Below are 21,468 nucleotides of genomic sequence, written 5' to 3'. Positions count from 1 at the left end.
TATTTATTTATATGTGATGCTGGGGATTGAACCCAGGGCCTCGCACTTGCAAAGCCAGCGCTCTACCGCTGAGCCATAACCCCATCCCCCAGAGGGGCATTTCTTGAGCCATGTTCCCAGCCTTTTTTATTTTTTATTCTGAGACAGGGTCTCACTATGTTGCTTAGGGCCTCACCAAGTTTCTGAGGCTGGCCTTGAACTTGCAATCTTCCTGTCTTGGTCTCCCAAGCCCCTGGGATTACAAGTGTATGTCACCACACCCAGCCAGAAGACAGCATTCCTGAAAGTCCTGTTGATAATCTTTTTAAATTCTTTGCTTGGTTTAGTTCATCTGACATAACATCCTCCAGTCTCCAACCGTTTTACTGGAAATGACAGGATTTCCTTCTTACTTATGGCCACACAGAAAGACAAGTACCACATGTTCTCTCGCACGTGTGGAAATCAAAAAAATAAAAAAACCCACCTGAATATAGAACCTTGATTACTAGAGATTGGGAAGAGAAGGAGGTGGAATAAAGGGAGGCCGGGTTTGATCAGAGGACACTGTTTGCATGTATTGAGATATTAGACTGAACCCCATTCATAAGTACAATTAATACATGTTAATCAGAAATATTTTTCAACTTTAAAAATCCTTTCTTAGATTAGTTTTATGCCAGATTTTACTTTCATTGGTATTTCATAGAGTGGCTGCACAGTGTCTAAGATGCTAAGTTGGAGGTTAAAATTGCTATTGTAAAAGCAAATACTTGGGCTCCCTCCTCTTCTTTCCCCTTTTTTAAAGTTACTCAAGGACCAGGCACGGTGGTGCACACTTGTAATCCCAGCGGCTCAGGATGCTGAGGTGGGAGGATCACAAGTTCAAAGCCAGCCTCAGAGATTTAGTGAGACCCTGTCCCAAAATACAAAGGGCTGGGGATGTGGCTCAGTGGTAAAGTGCCCCTGGGTTCCAATCCTGGGTACAAAAAAATAAATAAAGTTACTCAAGGAAGAGAGACTAAATCAGAGGTTTATTTTGGATTCCAGAGGTGGACAGAGGTGACTCCACCAACATCCCTAAACTCTACACTTAAAGCCAACAAACTTCCTCTGACTCTATCCATCTCCTTCCAGCGGTTTGAACAGCATCTCTACTCATTAACCTTGGCTGCATGGTTTTCTCTCTTCCTTGTGCAGAACTTTGGAATACGCCAAAATGCTTAATGGGTTTTGGAAAATGCAAGAGCTCCTGCAACGAAGATGAAAAAGAAGTTCAGAAATGCAAGAAGAAAAAATGTTGCATTGGACCCAAAGTGATCAAACTGATAACCATGTACCTGCGACACGAAATACCCCATATACCTGAGATAGAAAATGAAACGATGCTCATTGGTCACATAGATCCTAAGGTAAAACAAAACAAATATATTTTATCAGTTCCCCTGGATATCAAAAGCACCATCGTTTTCCCCAATAACAACTCTGTCATCGTCTCCAGTACCACCCCTGTGCTCCCCACAGGAGACACCATTCACACTGCTACTCCTACCGAGAGAGAGACTCAACAAACCATAGGGTCTGTTGATGCCTCTCCTCCACCAGAACCACCCTAGACCCTACCGATAGCACCCCCAGGGCTGGAGGAAGCAGATTCCTCTAACACATCAAGTTCTTGTCTATTTCCGCAATCTATAAAATAACATGTATAACTGCTTCCTCTGTCATCAGTCATTCAATAAACATGTGTATGCACCAATAGCTTCAGGAATGTTATCATTCTCACATCCCAAAGTTTACTTGTGCCCCCACTTAGTGTGGTTTTCATTCGGAGGGGTGGCTCATGTGATTGTTTTCATAGTCACCAAACCCGGGGGCTGCCAATGCCACAATGTACTATTAATGATCCCAAAGAAAGAACTGGACAGAATCAACAGAGAGGTTTCAGACATTTTATTACTCACCCACTCCTTGGAGGCAGCAGTCCGGGATATACTGGAGGGCCACCCACACCTTCAAGCAGGGGCAATATACGGCAGAGGGTGCCTGCCCTGCGCCGGTGGATTTCCTCAGATGTTTTTATGAGCACATTCCCTTATTTTACAATCAGTATCGCTCTATTTACATCCTCTCCTGAACACTCGAGAGAAGCAATCGGGCATGGGTGGCGCAACTTGTGATCTCAGAGGCTTGGGAGGCTGAGGCAAGAGGATGGCAAGTTCAACGCCAGCTTCAGCAACTTAGTGAGACCCTGTCTCAAAACACAAAATAAAAAATGGGCTGGAGACGTGGCTCAGTGTTTGAGCTCCCCTGGACGTAATCCCTGGTACAAAGAAAACAGAAAGACTGAAGATAAGGGAAGCCACCAGCTCCCCATCTCCATTTTTTTTTTTTTTTCCGTTATCACATTCTTTAGAGTCCTTCTTCTCTCTCTGGCTTTCCCAGGTACTGATCAGTATGTAACCCAACAGTAGTGATCATCTAACCTGAGATCTACCCTCTTCTGTGAAGAAGAGCATACAATACCCTATTATTAAGCACAGGCACTATGTTGTGCTGCAGATCACTAAGTTATTCATCTAGCATAACTGAAACCTGAGACCCCTTGAATAACTCCTCATTTCCTCCACTCCCCAACCTGGAGATGGTGAATACTCTGTTTCTAATGAGGCTCAACTATTATTAGAGGCAACACACGTAGGCAGAACCATGCAGTATTTATCCTTCTGTGACTGGCTTATTTCACTTACAAAATGTCCTCAAGATTTGCAAATAGCAAGATTTGCCTCTTTTTTTAAAGCAGAACAATGGCCATGGTACGCATAGGCCACGTTTCCTTTATCATTCATCTGCCGATGACCACTCAAATCGTTTAAATATTTTGACTAGTTGAACAATGTTGTAATAAACACAGGAACATGAGTGTTTCTTTGAGATCCTGGTTTTTGAGATCCCTTTGTATGTATACCCAGAATTGAAATTGCCAGATAATATCATATAGTAGTCCTATTTCTAGTTTTTTTAAACTCTTGTATTGTTTTATATTCTCATTAGCAGTGTATTAGAGTCTCAGTTATTTCACATCCTCACCAATATGGAGGGGGAGGGTTACAGTTTTTTTTTCTCTTTCTATATTTTTTGTTAGTGCATTATAATTGTACATAATTATGGGGTTTGTTGTTACATATTCATACATGCACACAATATCTATCTTGAATTTTTTGAGCAAATGCCATACTGTTTTCTGTACAAAGTTCACCATTTTACTATCCCATCAACAGTATATAGGAGTTCTAATTTCCTTTTTTTTTTTTTTTTTGGCACTGAGAATTGAACCCAGGAGCTATTAACCACAGAGCCACATTCTCAGCCCTTTTTATATTTTATTTAAAGACAGGGTATTGCTAAGTTGCTTAGAGCCTCACTAAGTTGCTAAGGCTGGTTTTAAACTCATGATCCTCCTACCTCAGCCTTCCAAGCCACTGGGATTACAGGCATGCTTCACCAGGCCCAGCCACGGAGTTCTAATTTCTTCACAACCTCTCCAGTACTTTTTATCTCTTATGGGGTTTGGGGGGGGTTATTAATTCATTTTTAAGTTGTCAAGTGAAATTTATGTATTTCTGTGCACAATAGAATATTTTGAGGTACGTATTCATTGCAGAATGGCTAACTCTGGCTAGTTAACATATACATAAGCACACACACTTTTCTGTCGTGAGAACACTTTGCATCCACCCTTAGCATTTTTCAAGAATTAACAACCTCAGTGGCTAAGGACCCCTGGGTTCAATCCCAGGTACCAAAAAGTAAGTAAATACATGGAATACATTATTATCGACAGTCATCAAGTGGTACCACAGATCTTTTGAACTTACTCCTCCTATCTCACCAAAATTTTTTCACCTTTGACCAACATCTCCTTCACATTCCCTCCCTGCCATGTCAGCCCCCAGTAACCACCATCTCACTCACTACTTCTGTGGGATCCAATTTTTAGATTTCACATGAGAGTGAGATCATGCAACTCTTGGTTTCATTGATCTTTTTTGTTGCTCTTATTTTGTTTCATTTATTTCTGCTCTGATCTTTGCTATTTCTTTCCTTCTACTAATTTGGCTTTAGTTATTTGTTTGTTGTTCTTGTTTTTCTCTTCCTAAAGGCATAATTTCAGGTTCTTATTTGAGATCTTTCTTCTTCTTCTTTCTTTCTTTTTTTTTCTTTTCTTTTTTTTTTTTTTTTTTTTTTTGTATCCAGGGTTGAACCCAGAAGCACTTTACCACTGAGCCACATCCCCAGCCCTTTGTATTTTGAGGCAGGGTCTCATTAAGTTGCTGAGGCTGGCTTTGAACTTGCGATCCTCCTGCCTCAGCCTCCTAGCCGCTGGGTTTATAGGCCTGTGCCACTGCACCCACGCCTGGCTGTTCTTTTTTGATGTAGGCACCGATTGCTATAGACGTCCCTCTTAGTTCTGTTTTGCTGTATCCTATAGGCTTTGGCATATTTTGTTTCCATTTTCACTTGCCTCAAGAAATCTTCATTGGCCTTCTAATTTCTTCGTTGACCCCTTGGTGGTTCAGGAACACGTGATTTAATTTTCATGTATTTGAGAATTTTCCAAAGGTTCCACCATCATTGATGTCTAATTTATACCATTATTGTCAGCAAAGATAACAGGATATGATTTCAATCTTCTTAAATTTGTTAATACTTAATTTGTAGCCTAACCCATGAGAACATTCCAAATGGTGATAAGAAGACTATGTACTCTGTAGCCGTTGGCACTATTATTAAGTAAGATAAGGGTTACCTGAACAAACATTAAGATACTGCACCAGTTCATCTAAAACTGGAGACAGCTAAGTTAACAGGAGAGTAGTGCCTACTGCATGGACAAAGGGATGATTCTCCTCTTAGGTGGAAAAGACAGGGCAGCAGGAGATGTCATCATGCTACTCAGAATGGCATGTGATATGTTTGTGAGTTATTTATTTCTGGAGTTTTACATTTACTATGAGACCACAGTTGACTACTATACCAACTATTTTCTCTTCACAGTCACCATATTGTAGACCTGTGCCATAGTCTATGGATCCAAATTGTGGCAAAAATTAAAACAAAATGATGACAGTGTCTGTAGTCTCTACTAAGTTGAAAAATAAATGGCTTAAGAACCACGACTAGTTATCATTGATACTGCTGCCTTTGCTTCCTCTCGTGAGTGGGTCTCAGCAAAGAGAGGAAACAGGATTCCCTGGGCTTCATGGTCTACGTCCTCGCATCCAGATCTCAACATCCGAGCCCAGTCCCAGAAGTGAACATGTGATGGTGCCCCGTTTGATACGAACAGATCACCTTGGCTCTAGAGATTCCATGACTCTGTGACAAAGAACCTCTGGTAATCCTGAGTTCCACACCTTAGTTCAATAAGTAGAGGTTCGATTCAAAGGTAACCCAATAAATTCATAAATGCTCTATGACCAAGAAGTATTAAAGCAAGAATAGAAACCTGGAGGAAGATATCCAGAAAAGGCAATAGTAATAATGACAATATTTAAGGGTTATAAAGCAGCCAGGTGCGGTGGCACACACCTGTAATCCCAGTGGCTCCAGAGGTTGAGGCAGGAGGATTGCAAGTTCAAAGCCAGCCTCAGCAACAGCAAGTGTAATGCCAGATTCACGGGACTTCAACAGACCTCCAGGAGCCAAATCCGATGCAATCACACAAGATTTATTTATTGCAAGCTCCAGACTGGACTCACAACCGTTGCCGACGCAGCGGTCCGTGGGAAAGTCAAACAACAAGTCTTTTTTTTTTTTTTTTAATATTATTTTTTTAGGTGTAGATGGACACAATACAATTGCCTTTATTTTTATGTGGTGCTGAGGATCGAACCTGGGTCCCGCCTGTGCTAGGCGAGCGCTCTACTGCTGAGCCACAATCCCACCCCCAAACAACAAGTCTTAACATTGATTAGCACATTCAATGGCGGGAACAAGTTGGGTAGGGGTGATTGGTTAGTACAAGAGGGGGATTCGTTTGAACTGGTTGGTTTAGGCCACGAGGGGTGTACGTGCTGAACTACATCGTTTCCCAACATGTTATCAACCACCATAAATACTGGGGGGCCATCTGGCATCCCAGGTATTTTCCCTGTCTCAGGCTGATTGATGGTTGCTAGGGGGTTGCTATGGGTCCTCACCTAGCCTAACTGAGTCAGGGACACCTGGCGCCACAGATCTCTTCTATTACTTGTAGACAACTCAGCAGGGTGGGTATGTGCTTAGGAGTGCTCTTTTTCCAAGGACAAGGGTCACGCCCCCTTCCTTAGGACAGGCCTTGAGGTAGAAGCTGCTATTATTTATTTATTTTCAAAAATTGAGTCACATCACTTTTTCACAAGGAGCTAAGCAATTCAGTGAGACCCTGTCCCTAAACAAAATACATAAAGGGGCTGGGGATGTGACTCAGTGGTTGAGTGCCCCAGAGTTCAATCCCCAGTACCCCCCCAAAAAAAAGAGTTATAAAGCAATTTTAAGAGCCAAGTATAAATATATACGTATATATATTTTTTCTTAGATGTTGATGGACCTTTATTTTATTCATTTATTTATATGCCATGCTCAGAATTGAACCCAGTGCTTCTGCATGCTAGGCAAGAGCTCTACCACTGAACCACAACCCCAGCCCTGAGGACTTTGAATATTATCTCATCTAGTCCTTAAAACAATGCTACACGCATTATATGAATAATACAACCAAGGTTCAAGTTGAATTGCTGAAGGTCACTGTAGGAAGCAGGATTTGACTCCACGTCTGACCAGTGTCAGAGCCCCTACACTGAACCTCTAGGTCTCCTTGACCCAATGGTAGCAAAACTGGTGCTTCATGTACTTAGTGCTGGTTACACAATAAAGGACGCACAGGAATAACTTCATTTATACTTTAGCAACAGTTTTAAAGAAGCTATAGAAGGCTTGACTTACATTTGCTGGTGACCCATTGTAAGAAGGAACAAATATGCCTATCTTAAAGGACTTCTAACCCTAGAGGAATGATAAAATGTGATGCATCATAAATTAGCAAATTCTCTATTGATAGACACTTAGCTTTTCAGGTCTTATTATGAGTCATGCTAAGACAGAAGGACAACATTTACACCTTTATGAACTTGTTCTTTTATTCCATGCTTGTTATTTATGGGTCAAAGGGCAAGCATGGTTCTGCTTAATTTGTTTTATTTAGGGAATAGATATTGACAATTGCCCTCCCATTTATATTACAGCAGTTTAATCCCCCAGGAACAGGATAGTCGTCCCTGTTTGGCTCATCTCTGCCAACAGTTGGCAAGTACAGAAAGTACATTTCAAACACCAGGTGCCAGTCTCCTGGGCTGAGTGCTCAATTTATTCAGTAGCCAACTGGAAAGTCTGTCCAGAGCTTTCACCCTGATGGCAAAGATCTGGCTCACTGCCCAGCTTTTTATCTCATTTGAAATCCAATAAAGGTTGGGGCTCCAGGCAAATAGCAGATAGATCCTCCCTGTTCCACACCCCGCCCCCCACCTGCATTCTCTCCAGACACACATCATCTTTCAGGCAGAAAGTTCTTGCCTCTGGCTTTTGCTTCTCTCTTGTTCCTGTTTTCAGGGCCCACCAGGCCCCACCTCTCAGAGGTCCCCCTGAAACAGAGAACTCCCAGCTTCCTCATGCTGAGACCCGGTCCCCCAGGAGGACCCCCAGGGGCCTAAAACTGACCTGTTCTCTGTAGCACAGTCTAGCTCAATCTCCTTGTGCATATCTCCTGGCTTCTGTTTCTACAACCTGGCAGCTTCTCCCCAATTTGATCAAAGTGCATTAAATTCTTTTTTTTCTTCTTCTTCTTCTTCTTTTTTACATCCTTCGCTTGTTTCCTGCAGGCAGGTGACTAGGTCCAGCCAGCTGGGATCCAGGCAGGATCCCTGGCTTGGTTGCCATCGGCAACAGCACTTTTCACATCTCCACACAGGGACCCAAGCTTCCAACATACCAACCCTGAGAGGACAAGCCACACCCAAGTGATAACCACAGGAATCTGACAAGCTCATGGAAGCAGAGGGGGATGGTGGTTGTCAAGGGCTAGGAGTTGGGGGGAATGAGTATGGGCAAGGATACAGAGTTTCAGTTGTACTAAATTAATAAGTTCAGATTTAGGGCATAGAGTAGTTAATAGAACTGTACTGTATACTTGAAATCTGCTAAGAGAGCAGGTATTAACCGCTCTTGTCACACACAAAAAAAAAATAGTGACTTTTAAAGATCGTTAATGTTACTTAGCTTGATAGTGGTGGTCATTTCACAATATATCAAAACATCACATTGCACACCTTAAACATATACAATTCTTGTTTGTCAACTAAACCTCAATAGAACTAGAAAAAAAAAAACTACGATTAATGGAAACATATTAAATATGTTTAAAACTGGTAAAGAAAGGATCTCTCCTGGCTTTCTTGCAAAACCAGTCTCTCAGAGGAATCAAATTACTGAAGAGGGGGTTTTACTTTTCAGAAAAATTTTCAGCTAATGAGTAAGGAAGGAATGATAGAATTTAAAAAGTCAGGGCTGGGGTGGTGGCTCAGCGGTAGAGCGCTTACCTAGCACGTGTGAGGCACTGGGTTCGATTCTCAGCACCACATATAAATAAATAAAGTCCATTGACAACTAAAAAAATATTTTTAAAAAGTGAAAAAAAATCACCATTTCATAACTTTTGATGAATTTAATGGATCTAGACAGTGCTCGTTAATAGTTGCCAAAATCTACTGCAAAAGGAACAATCGTACATGTGTACCTCTTGATAGAAATGGGGTGCCAGGGGGCAGCAGAAGTCGTCCTTAGAAAGATTACTTTCATCTTTCCTTCCTAAGCCTTTGATATCCTCTTCCTTTGACTAATGTTCTACATCTAAGGAGAGTCCTCACCCACATAACTGAAATTCTGAGAGCCTCAGCTTTGGATTCACAAAGGTCAGATGGCCTTATAACACCCCCTGTAGAACGAGCCACAGGAAATGGGAATCCAATAGGACAAAGCATGAAGGAAAACTCGGCTTCAGCTGCAGACTCAAGGCCTCCTTCCTCCCCCATAAAAACCCTCCAGCCCCTGAACCCAGGGAGAGAGCCTGAAGGAGCTGCCCGCTTTGTCTTCTTCATGGTGGGTCTTGAGAAAACCAGATTCCTTGCTACCAACATCATCTCCCAAATATTGGTACTCAGATCACAGACATCTGACCCCCTACCACACCATCACCTTCAAAGACGTTTTCCTAAAAACCAGGGGAAAAAAAAGTCAGACCCTAAATAAACCAAGCCTCTAGCTCACCTGAAGATTGTTAAATACCACCACAGGGATTCAATCAGAAAATTCTGCAACACAGCACCATCCTTTGCCTCGCTCCGCCTAAAAAAACAAAAACAACATGAAGGGGAGTTAGTTTCCAAGTTCAGTTATTTTTTGAAAAGCCATCAGAAAAACGAGAGTCAATGAGATGGAATTTCTAAGGGCTGGGGTTGTGGCTCAGAGTTAGAACACTCGCCTCACATGTGAGAGGCACTTGGTTAGATCCCCTCAGCACCCTAAAAATAAAATATTGTGTCTACCTATAACTAAAAAATGAATATATATATATAGAGAGAGAGAGAGACGAGATGGAATTTCTAGAAAGTTCCCTCTCCTGGAAAGTCTTGCCCTTGCCTCACAGTGTGAACCTGTGGTTCTACCTTGGCGCTGACGGCCCTCCAGTGACAAAATCCAAAAACCAAGAGATAAACTCCTGGTAAGAAGGCAAACAGAAGAAAACAACCCGATTTTTCATGTATTCCAAATTGTTTTTCCTTTTATAAAATAGTTCCCGAATGTTTTCTTTTCTTCTCTTTTCTTTCTTTGTTTCTTTAATTTATTAATTTTTCAATGTGCAATGAACAACCTTGAGGGGAATAAATGTTGGGCCAGACTGACCAAGTGTCTGGAGTCAGAGGAAGGCTTTGCACCTTCAAAGGGAGCATTAGAATAGAATTTCGCTGCCTTCATGAGATGATATTTAAATCACAGTATGGGCTCACCTCCAAAAACCCCAGAGACAAAGATTAAGAGACTTAAGAGACATATTTACCAACTATAACTTACAGATTTATCCAAATTGATCCCAAAAATCTGCAAAAAATAATTTTTAAAAAGATATATGGGGAAATTTGAATACTAACTGTATATTTTATGATATTGAGGAAATACTAATTTATTAGATAAGTTAACAATTTAAGAGTATGTTTTTAATTGTATATATTTAAGGTATACAACGTGAAGTTTTGATATTAATATACATGATGAGAGGCTGGGGTTGTGTCTCAGTGGTAGAGCGCTTGCCTAGCACATGTGGGGCCCTGGGTTTGATCCTCAGCACCACATAAAAATAAATAAATAAAATAAAGGCATTGTGTTCAACTACAACTAAAAAATACATATTTTATATGTATATATACATACATGATGAATTTTTCCAGCAGATTAACATATCTGCCATCTGATACAGTTACCCATTTTTTGTTTGTGTGGCAAGAGCACCTAAAATTTACTCTTTCAATAAACATGCGGTACAATACAGTATGCCTAACATGGGATCTGCAACTGTAGCTCAGTGGCAGAGCGCTTGCCTAGCATGTGTGACACTGGGTTTGAACCTCAGCACCACATAAAAATAAATAAATAAAGGTATAAAAAATGTAAATGTGACTAATATTGTCTTTATAGCATATGTTAGAACTCTAAATCTCTACAATTCTCCATGCCCTGACCCTGTACCCAATATTTTACCCTATATCTCTGTGTGTTCAACTTTTTTGCTTTTCTTTACTTTTTTTTTTTTTTTAAGATTCTACATATAAATAAGATTCTGCTGTATTTTCTTTTCCGTGTCTGGCTCATCTCACTTAGCATAACATCCACTAGGTCTATCCACTTTTTGGCGAAAGGCAAGACCTCCATTTTTAAAGCTGAATAGTATTCCACTGTGGGTGCTATATCCATAGCTTCTTGTTCCTTCATCCTGGACTCGCTGGTTGTTTGCATATCTTGGTTATGTAATGTGGAGTGAACATGGCGATTTCATTTCCTCGGGGTATATACCCAGAAGAGAGATTTCTGGGTCATACGACGGTTCTGTTTTACCTTCTTGAGGAATCTCCATGCTGTTTTCCACGGTGGCTGCTCCCATCTGCAACCCCACCCGTGACATGCAAGGGCTCCTTCAGGGTACATTTTTTCTAAGAGACACAGCCCCTCAAGATACCCATAAAATATAAGTCCTGGAGATCTGGCGTGCCGCATCAAACCCATCCTCAACAGTCAGGGTCACTCCGGGTGGACTGGGCTGGCTACTAAATAACCACAGAGACAGAAAACACCTTTTAGGGGTTCAGTGATGGCTGCTCGGCCTCAGCTTCCTCAAAGGAGGCAAGAGAGGCCGAAGAGAGAGAGAGAGCTCACCTGAAACCCTCCTATTTATTGAGGGGAACCCAAATGAGGCGAGGGGGTTGCCTGGTGATGGCTGTGGCCAGCAGGTTGACGGCATCTGGGGAGGCCACGCCCCTCTCAGGTGCTGGGTGGGATCATAGCCCAGTCAGAGCCAGCCTAGTCCCCTCCCGTGCTCAAATGCGCACAGCTCACACACACGGCCGTGGCTGCTGCGACGGTGCTGCACACCCAAGATGCGTTAAGAAGGTAGATCTCGTGTTGAGTGTTCTTACCTGGAGAACGTTCAGAAACATCAACTCCCATGCCCACCCTGGAGCCACTGGATTAGAAATTCTGGGAATGGAGGCCTAGTGATCTGAACCTTAACAAGCCTTCTGGATAATTCTGACATATCCTAGAGCTGGAGAGCCACCGGGTTAGGCATTAAGACCTGAAAAACAGCAGTAAGTTCTGCAGCTCTTCACAGGCAAGAGCTGTGAACTCTAAAATAGCAAATAAAGCCCTGCAAGGAGGCAGCACTTCCAGAATGGCTGTGCAAGAAGGTCTGTGGACCCTCCCCTCCCACACACAATTCTTGTGTATGCATGTGTGTGTGTGTGTGTGTGTGTGTGTGCATATATATATTTTTTTGCTAGGGATCAAACCCAGGGTCTCGTGCACGCTGGGCAAGTGCTCTACCACTAAGCTACCCTGCAGCTCTTTTTTATTTTTAATTGACCTATGGTTATTATACATATTTATGGGACACAGTGTGACATGTGGATACATAAATACAATATGTAGTGATGGATCAGGGTAACTGGCATGTCTATCACCTCAGGTAAAAATCCTTGGTGTGGTGGGAGGGCTGTGTGTTGGGAACATTCCAAATCCTCTCTTCTAGATATTTTTATGCCACGGAGCAACCAGGAAGGCGACCTCCTCTATTCTGCCATCTTGTCTGTCTCCTCTAGATATTTTTAAGTAGCCAATTAATTCAAAACAACTCTTAAAGTTCAGGGGTTTCTTAAAAGTATGTGGCAAATGGAGACACATTTATTCAAGAAAATCTGCTAAGTCTCAGTTTTTTAAAAAAAGAAAGTTGGAGTTTGTGGCAGTAGGTCCAGAGCTTGCTCCAAACACACACACACGTGTGTACACACACCAGGCCTGTGTTATTGACACTCCTCTGCATGGATGACCATGGCTCTCCAACCCTCTAGGTGCCAGTCATAAGGCTAAAATTCCACTCCACATTTTTACACGTAACATTGGTAACTATAGTGTCACTGCACATGGAAATCTCCCTACTATAAGAAAATGCACGCTGAATTATTTAGTAATAGAACCATATAATTTATGCTCAACTGCTCCAGAGATAAAAGGTTTATAAAGATATAGAAAGAGCCAGGCATGGTGAGGCACACCTGCAGTCCCAGCTACTTTGGAGGCTGAGGCAGGAGGATCCCAAGTTCAAGGCCAGCCTAGGGGCAACTTAATGAGGCCCTTTCTCAAAATAAAAAAATAAAATAAAAAGAGTTGGGGATATAGTTCAGTGGTAGAGCACCCCTGGGTTTAATCCCCAGTTCTGAAAAAAATGTATAAAGATAAATATAGGCTGGGGGTGTGGCTCAAGCAGTAGCACGCTCTCCTGGCATGCATGGGGTGCTGGATTCGATCCTCAACACCACATAAAAATAAAAAATAAAGATATTGTGTCCACCTAAAACTAAAAAAAAAAAAAAAATTAAAAAAATATAAATGTAGGGCTGGGGATATAGCTCAGTAGATTACTTGTCTTGCATGCACAAGGCCCTGGGTTTAATCCCCAGCACCACAAAAACAAAATGAAAGATAAATATAGACATAAAGGGGAGCAAATAATGAAGCAAAAAAGATAAAATGTTAACAATAGGTAGATCTGGGGAGAGCTGGTAAAGGATATTACACACTATGAATTGTGCAACTTGTTTAAAATTTTAATTTCCAAATGGAAAGACCTTTTTCAAAGGGTTGGAAAAACTGTTGTGGCTCAAATTAATGATGAAATTTGTGCTGAGTGAAAACAAGAAAAAGTGAAGTGCTGTTATTGCTTAACAAGTGAGGGACAAGAGGACAACGTGGGGAAGAAATGCACAGGAACACTGAGCCTTTGATCCCATTGCTACAGGGTTATCAAGGGCTGGAAGGGGGTGCAGGTGTGACAGGGGGATCACTTAAAATATTTAACTGAAGAAAATTCAAGAGATATTTACAAATTTAAGCACCTCCTCGAGTCTTGGAACATGTTCTCACCGAGTCCTGAGTCTTTGAGATCAGAAAAAGGCAGACGCTAGAATTTCTGCTGTACTGGGGACAGGCAGTGCCAGGGCTCCGGGGACCATCCCCTTCCACCCCGGGCCCTGTGCAGAACACAGGATCCAGGGAAACCAGAACCAGGATGGAAAACAAGCTCAAAAACACACCGTGGAGGAAAAGAAGCAGAATATTTCTTAAGAGGAACGTGGAGATGGCAAACTGACTCAGAAATCTTGAACTCTAAAGGAAGATGCAAAACTCAGAAAGCAGAGTACTCACATTAAAACTCAAACCAAAAGTTTGCTATGGAAATAGCTTCTTTTTGTGAGCAATGAATCAAAGAGCATTCTGCTGTCAGGTATAACTGATTAGAACAAAGTGATTAATTAATTAAAAAAAGAAATACCTTTTTTTTTTTTTTCCTAATCATGAAAGTACACACAAGCTTTCACCCAAAACTCAGAATTTTTTTCCAAAATTTTTATTGGTGCATTGTCATTGTGCATAATGGTGGGAATCATTGCTACGTCTCACACATGCACAAAAAGAACAATGTAATTTGGCTAATGTAGCCCCCTCCCTCCTCCCTCTTCGTCCCTCCTCCCTCCCCCTTCCTCCCTCTCTTCTCCTCTACTGATGTCCCTTCGGTTTTCATGCGACCCCCGACCCACCTTCCTTTTCCTTTTTCCTCTCCAGCTTCCACATGTGACCCTGCCTACATGTTTGTAGGCACATTTCTTTTTCAAAGATTAACTCATACTAGGTGTATATTTTGTAGCCCACATTTTTCTGTTATTTTTAATGACTGCATGGTGTTCTATTTTATCTTACATTTTTGGGGGAGGGTAATGAGGATTGAACCCAGGAGTGCTTAACCACTGAGTCACATCCCCAGTCCTTTTCTACATTTTATTTAGAGACAGCATCTTACTGAGTTGCTAAGTGCCTCACTAAGTCGCTGAGGCTGGATTTGAACTCATGATCCTCCTACCTCAGCCTCCCGAGCCGCGGAGATTACAGGCGTCTGCCACCACTCCTGGCTTATCTTACATTTTCTATGTAGAATGAGATCTGTGTTTTATCATCACTTAGGTTGCCTTCAGTCTTCTGCTTTTGTGAATAATGTTGAAATCAACCTCTTTAGGTACTTCTCCAATTATTTCCATTGAACGAAAGTCCAAGGAACAACTTCTGAGTCCAAAGGAAAGCGTATTTTAAGACTTCTGACATATATTGCCAAATTGCTCTACAAAAGGAAAGCCGATTAACTCCTCAGCCACAGCCCAGGAGAGCGCCGGCTTCCCGCGGCCCCACCAGCACTATCGGCCAAGCCCAGTGTCCAAGAGGAGCATTGACGCACTCTGTTCCACATCTGCCCCTCAGAACAGCCTAGAACACAGGTGCTCAAAAGTCAACCCAGCCTCCCATCCAGGTGACCTTCTGATCTAATTGGACTGCCCCAGGTGACAGAGAACTCTCTCTTTGGTCTTCTGCCCAGCACCCTGGTATCAGGTGGTTCTTATAAAGGCCTTAGCTCCGGGCACATTGCACAGAGGGCCTGGCTCGCTACACTACCACCTGCTTCCAGCTACGCTTTCAGCCATGAAGCTCCCACTCCTGGTCTTTGCAGCCCTTGGATTCCTGGCCCAGATGGTCCCAGGTAAACTGGGTAGAGGGGGGAAGGAGAGCGGGGTCAGGACCACTAGCAGACCTGGTTACTCTGGTGACACATGGCCAGATCAGGAGGAGGCAGGGCTCTCCCACCGAGTTCCAGTGTAAACTAGGGAGCCCCCAACGTCACCACTGGTCTCCATGCTTCACCCCACCACCGCCCTATAGTACCTTCTGCAAAAACTTCCCTGTTCTACAATGACAGAGCCTCAACCTGGCCCACAATCTCTCTCTTTCACCTTAGGTGAGTTTTTAAACTCCTAAGACTCTTTTTCAGGCTTCTTCCGTCCCCCTTTTTCATCTTAGAGATGAGAGCTGAGTTGAGAAGTTGAGACTTAGAGTTCTATCCCCAAGCCCCACAGAGGGCTGGCGGGGAGGGCAGGAAGCAGACCCCCCAGAGGGCGTGTGTCCAAGGGGTGGTGAGCAAGGTGCTCAGAGTGAACCCTGGGGCAGGAGAGAATGGGGGATGGGGCCAGAGGAGGGTCAGGCAAGGGCAGGGAAGGAAGAGAGTCCTTGGAGGGGGCTGGTGCCAAGAGCCGATGGAAGCCAAAGCCCTTAGATCTTACCAGAAGGTCATCCTGGTGGGTCCCCAGTGTGGGAATGCAAGCCATTATTTTCCCTCTATCGCTTTTAGAGCATGGTTTGTCCTCCTTCATCCCCAGGGTTGACGGACATTTACTGTTTTAGATCCCCTGATAACAAGGCAAAAGCCCATAAAAGGGGAGCAGAAGGGTAAGAAGAACCTCCACACCCCCTTTGGAGTATTCAAGCTCTTCTGCACAGTGAAAACCTGGCTCCCCTCCTGTGTGTCTGTACCTCCTCTTCTGTGGTTTCAAATATACCACCCCGAGAGGACTTAGCTGGCTTCAGGGGCGTGAAACAGGTGAAGAGCAAGAGCCTCCTTGGAGTTCCCAGAGACCATCAATCAAGGGAGACTCCATCTCCTCTTCATGACTTTCCCAAGTCTGGAAAAACACATTGCATCCTTACATTGTTGTCATATTTTTAATGACTGCATAGTATTCTATTTGCCTGTTGTCCTAAGCACACATCTCAGAATAAATAGCCAACAAAATGCTCCCAGCCCAGACCCCTCCCCATCCCCATGAAGCTCCTAATCTTGACTTCTCTCTTTCTCACCCAAACAGTACACGGGGGCAGGACAAGATGTGGGCGCGCCCTCCCAGGACACTGCAGGCTGTATTGCCACAAGAAGGAGCAAACGATGTTCATGTGTGACAGGTACAAACAGTGCTGCGTCCTAAGCAACTTCCTGCCAGAGCCTGTGGTGTCACCCTACGAGTCTCTACCCAAGTCCTCAAACATCAAAAACACCATAAAACACAAGAATCAACAACCGGCTACGACACTGCCCCAGTAACGCCACTGTCATCGCCACATCTCACATTTCCCCACCCAGCATTGAGAAATAGCCAAGGCCACCTCCTTCTGGATCTTTGATTGATGACCAACGCCAAAGCTCGTGTCTCCTTCATCACTGTCTGCCGCAGTCTGGCTGGGCACAAATCACGAGCCACTGAAGCAGGAACAAACTTTATTTCTGAACTCCACCAGCACACTCTACACACGCTCCCCGGGAATTCTCCCGCACGCCACGCGGCTCGTCCAGGAGCCAGCAACCGGAAATATCCCTCCCCTGGCAATGGGAACTCTTCCCCAACCAATGGGAACTCTCCGGGAATGCCCAACCAATGGGAACTCTCCGGGAATGCCCAACCAATGGGAACTCTCCGGGAATGCCCGCGAGAGCTCAACTGGAACTCAACGGGAACTCCGCAAGAACTCGCTGGCGTCACCTCTCAACCACTACTTCTGGCAAAAATGCCAAGCGTCATCCCGACTTGGCTGTGGCCCTCAACAACTCTCATTAACCATTGCTGGGCTGGAATCATGGCTCAGTGGCAGAGCGCTTGCCTGGCATGTATGAGGCCCTGGGTTCCCTCCTCAGCACCACATAGAAATAAATAAAAGATCCACCGACAACTAAAGAATATTAAAAAAAAAAAAAAAAAAAAAAAAAAAAAAAAGAACAACCATCACGAGGACTCAGCCACAGAGTATCTGTTTGTTTGGATTCTCCAAAGAGCCAATGTCAAAGCAGAATCAGACTTGCAAAAATAATTCAATTTGTTAAAAAAAAAAAAAAAAAATGTAATTGGGGAAGGGGGCTGTGGAGTGGGGAATGCCCATGATGGACAACGGCCAGAGGGAGAAGGAGGAAGCCCAGAGAGACTAAGAGAGAGAGAAGGAGGGACAGAAGGAGGATTGGACAGGAGGAGGCCGACACTGCAGTTGTAAGGAGACCTCTAACCTGGTTCAGCAGCGCACATGCCTGTAATCCCAGCGACTCCAGAGGTTGCACAGTAGGACTGGAGTTCCCAAGGCAGGCTGGGCACCTGAGCAAGACCGTGTCGCAAAATAAAAAGGGCTGGGCTGTAGCTGAGCCCCAGTACCAACAAAGGTCTCTGCCAGGCTGATAGAAAGACCCGAAGCAAGACTTGCCCCTCGCAGGACTTGGGCCCAGCCTGGGATGGGCAGGCTCTTCTCTCCCACTGGGTTCAGCCTTCAGCCAGGAAGAGCCCACGGGTAATGCTGCCACAGACCAGGGAGGGTGGCCCGAGAGCCTGCCACCAACCCCCTCAGCAGGTTCTCTTGAAGGGAGCTGTGAACAGCACACCCCACGACAGTGGCAGGGTACAGGGATGGAGACACAGCGGCAGGAAGTGAGAGCCAGGCTGTGTGATGCTGGTGACAGACGGCCACCCCCAGGGGAAAATTGGCAGATCCGACTGGAAATCTGTGTCATAAGTGCAAAGAACTAACTTCTATTTGTTGAATCCAGTGGGCATTGGACATTACTCCTGGACTCTCTCCATCATAAATTATTTGAAAGAAACAAAAGGTTATGGGCACAAAGATATTCATTTCATGTTATTTAAAATAGATACCTCTCAGAGAAAATGGGAAAAATAATAAAATATTACATACTAATAATGTATAATTGTACACAAATGGAAATGCTTATAGAATAATGGTGCAGACTGGAAATTATTCAAAATTAAACTTGTGCCTGGCAGAGGTGCACACCTGTAATCCCAGGGCTCAGGAGGTTGAGGCAGGCAGATCACAGGTTCAAAGCCAGCCCCAGCAACTTAGAGAGACTCTAAGCAACTTAGTAAGACCCCATCTCAAAATAAAAAATAAAAAAGACTGGGGATGTGGCTCAGTGGTTAAATGCCCTTGGGGTCAATCCCTGGTACCAAAAAAAAAAAAAAAAAAATTGAGCTTGTGCTGCGGTTGATATTATGTCAAAATTGTCTCTTCATATGATGCAATAAACTCATAAAAATTATGGGGTTTTTTTTTTGTGTGTGTGTGTATGGTGCTGCGGATTAAATCCAGGGCCTTGTGCATGCATGGCAAGCACTCTACCAACTGAGCTATGTACCCAGCCCTCCAATTTATCACTTTTTTATTTGATTGGAAAGATGGCCATACGTAAATTTCTTCTTACAAATCAATGCTTGTTAATTTTGTATAATAGTTTGTGTTCTACCCAAGAACAAACGATGGGCTGGGGATGTGGCTCAAGCGGTAGCGTGCTCGCCTGGCATGCATGCGGCCCGGGTTCGATCCTCAGCACCACATACAAACAAAGATGTTGTGTCCGCCGAAAACTAAAAAATAAATATTAAAAAATAAAAATAAAAAAAGAAAGAAAATTAATACAAACCCTTCTTTAAAAAAAAAAAAGAACAAATGATGTCAGGCCTAAATAATTTAAGGCAGTTATGGAATCTAACTAATCATACCAAAAAAAATTTTAACACTGCTTCCGTACCTCATATCATCAACCAAAATTAATTCCTGATTAGAGTTAAATATTTAATTTGGGAGCAAGAACATTCTTAGTAAATATGGCAATAAAGACATATAATATGGCAATAAATGGGCTAAGGAACTAAACAGACACCTCTCAGAAGATGATATACAATCGATCAATAAATATATGAAAAAAGTTCAACATCTCTAGCAGCCCTAGCAATTAGAGAAATGCACATCAAAACCACTCTCAGATTTCATCTCACTCCAGTCAGAATGGCAGCTATTAAGAACACAAACAACAATAAGCATTGGCGAGGATGTGGGAGAAAAGTCACACTCATACATTGCTGGTAGGTCTGCAAAATGGTGCAACCAATCTGGAAAGCAGTATGGAGACTCCTTGGAAAACTGGGTATGGAACCACCATTTGACCCAGCTATCCCACTCCTTGGTCTATATCCAAAGGACTTAAAAACAGCATACTACAGGGACACAGCCACATCAATGTTCATAGCAGCACAATTCACAATAGCTAAACTGTGGAACCAACCTAGATGCCTCTTGGTAGATAAATGGATGAAGAAAATGTGGCATATTTACACAATGGAATATTACTCAGTAACAAAAGAGAATAAAATCATGGCATTTGCAGGTAAATTGGGTGGAGCTGGAGAATATCATGCAAAGTGAAGTTAGCCCATCCCCCCAAAAAAAATGCTGAATGTTTTCTCTGATATAAGGAGGCTGATTCATAGTGGGGTTGGAAGGGGGAGCATGGGAGGATTAGATGAACTTTAGATAGGGTAGAGGGGTGGGAGGGGAAGGAGGGGGCATGGGGATAGGAAAGACGGTGGAATGAGATAGACATCATTACCCTAAGTACATGTATGAAGACATGAATGGTGTGACTCTATGTACAACCAGAGATATGAAACATTGTGCTCTATATGTGTAATATGAATTGTAGTTCATTCTGCTGTCATCTAAAAGAAATTAGAATAAATAAATATGGCAATAAAGGCAATATTCATATTTTGATTCATAATTTGATTAATTTATAATAAATTATAAATTCATTAGATTGTAAAATTAAACTTCTGTTTCTTTAAGTTGCAGATGGGCCCAATACCTTGTTTTTATTTATTTATTTTTACCTGGTGCTGAGGATCAAACCCAGTGCTTCACACGCACTGGGCAAGCGCTCTACCACTGATACAACCCCAGAACCCAAATTAAACTTCTTTATGTCAAAACTTAACATTTTGAAAGTCATCCATCTTGTGGCACATATCACTAGTTTTTTTCCTTTTGATTTATGAGTACTGTCCCCTTTCATAGATATTCTGCAATTTATTTATCCATTGATGTGTTGATGGACATTTGAGTTGTTTACAGTTTTTTTTAATTTGTTATATGTGATAGCAGAATGCATTACAATTCATATTACACATATAGAACACAATTTTTCATACCTCTGGCTGTACACAATGGGTTGTTTACAGTTTTTGCTGTTACAGATAAATTTTGAACCAACATTTATACACAGGTCTTTACATGGACCAATGCTTTCATTTCCCTGAGATAAAGACCTAGAGTTGAATGACCAGATCAAGGGTAAGTAAATGTTTAACTTTCTAAGAAAATACCATACTGTTTTCCAAAATGGTTGTGCCATAGAACGCGCCCACCATCAGAAAGTTCCAGTTGTCCCTCGTCCTTACCAGCATTTGATTTCTTCAGTCATTTTCCTTTTAATAGTTCTAATAGATGTGGTAGTGTTCCATTTTAATTTGTATTTTAATAATTGGTCACCAAACACACACACACACACACACACACACACACACACACACTGTAATTTTCATTTATAGAAAATTCAAAGCAAGATCTAATGACAGAAAGCAGATCAGCAGTTGCCTTGAGATGTGAGGGGCGGGTGGAGAGGGAGGGAGCCCATGCCTGTAATCCCAGCCACTCGGGAAGCTGAGGCAGGAAGATTGCAGGTTAGAGGTCACTCTCAGCAATTCAGTGAGACTGTCTCAAAATAGAAAACAGAAAAAGGGTGGGGATGTGGCTGGTGGTAGAGCACCCCTGGGGGTCCTCACTGCTGCAATTTCGATCCTGCTCTCCTTGCAGGAAAAAGTGCCTGGCGACCCAAAATAGATTCAAAGCCACAGGCGACAT

At 42.9% G+C, this 21,468-nt stretch overlaps 2 protein-coding genes across 2 annotated transcripts; both read left to right on the top strand.

The window, feature by feature from the left end:
- Positions 1 to 1,205: 1,205 nt before the first annotated feature.
- On the top strand, positions 1,206 to 1,595 carry Defb129 (defensin beta 129). Its single transcript, XM_077109087.1, has one exon. It carries the CDS (start codon positions 1,206 to 1,208, stop codon positions 1,593 to 1,595), a length of 390 nt encoding a protein of 129 aa, XP_076965202.1.
- A 13,774-nt stretch (positions 1,596 to 15,369) lies between these two features.
- Defb132 (defensin beta 132) lies at positions 15,370 to 16,819 on the top strand. Its single transcript, XM_076849458.2, has 2 exons — positions 15,370 to 15,427; positions 16,587 to 16,819. Exons 1-2 carry the CDS (start codon positions 15,370 to 15,372, stop codon positions 16,817 to 16,819), a joined length of 291 nt encoding a protein of 96 aa, XP_076705573.2.
- The last annotated feature ends 4,649 nt before the right edge of the window (positions 16,820 to 21,468 follow it).

Source organism: Callospermophilus lateralis, chromosome 3, assembly GCF_048772815.1.
Source record: "Callospermophilus lateralis isolate mCalLat2 chromosome 3, mCalLat2.hap1, whole genome shotgun sequence".
In the NCBI taxonomy this organism is placed as follows: domain Eukaryota; kingdom Metazoa; phylum Chordata; class Mammalia; order Rodentia; family Sciuridae; genus Callospermophilus; species Callospermophilus lateralis.
This window is presented reverse-complemented; position numbering and strand designations above follow the sequence as displayed.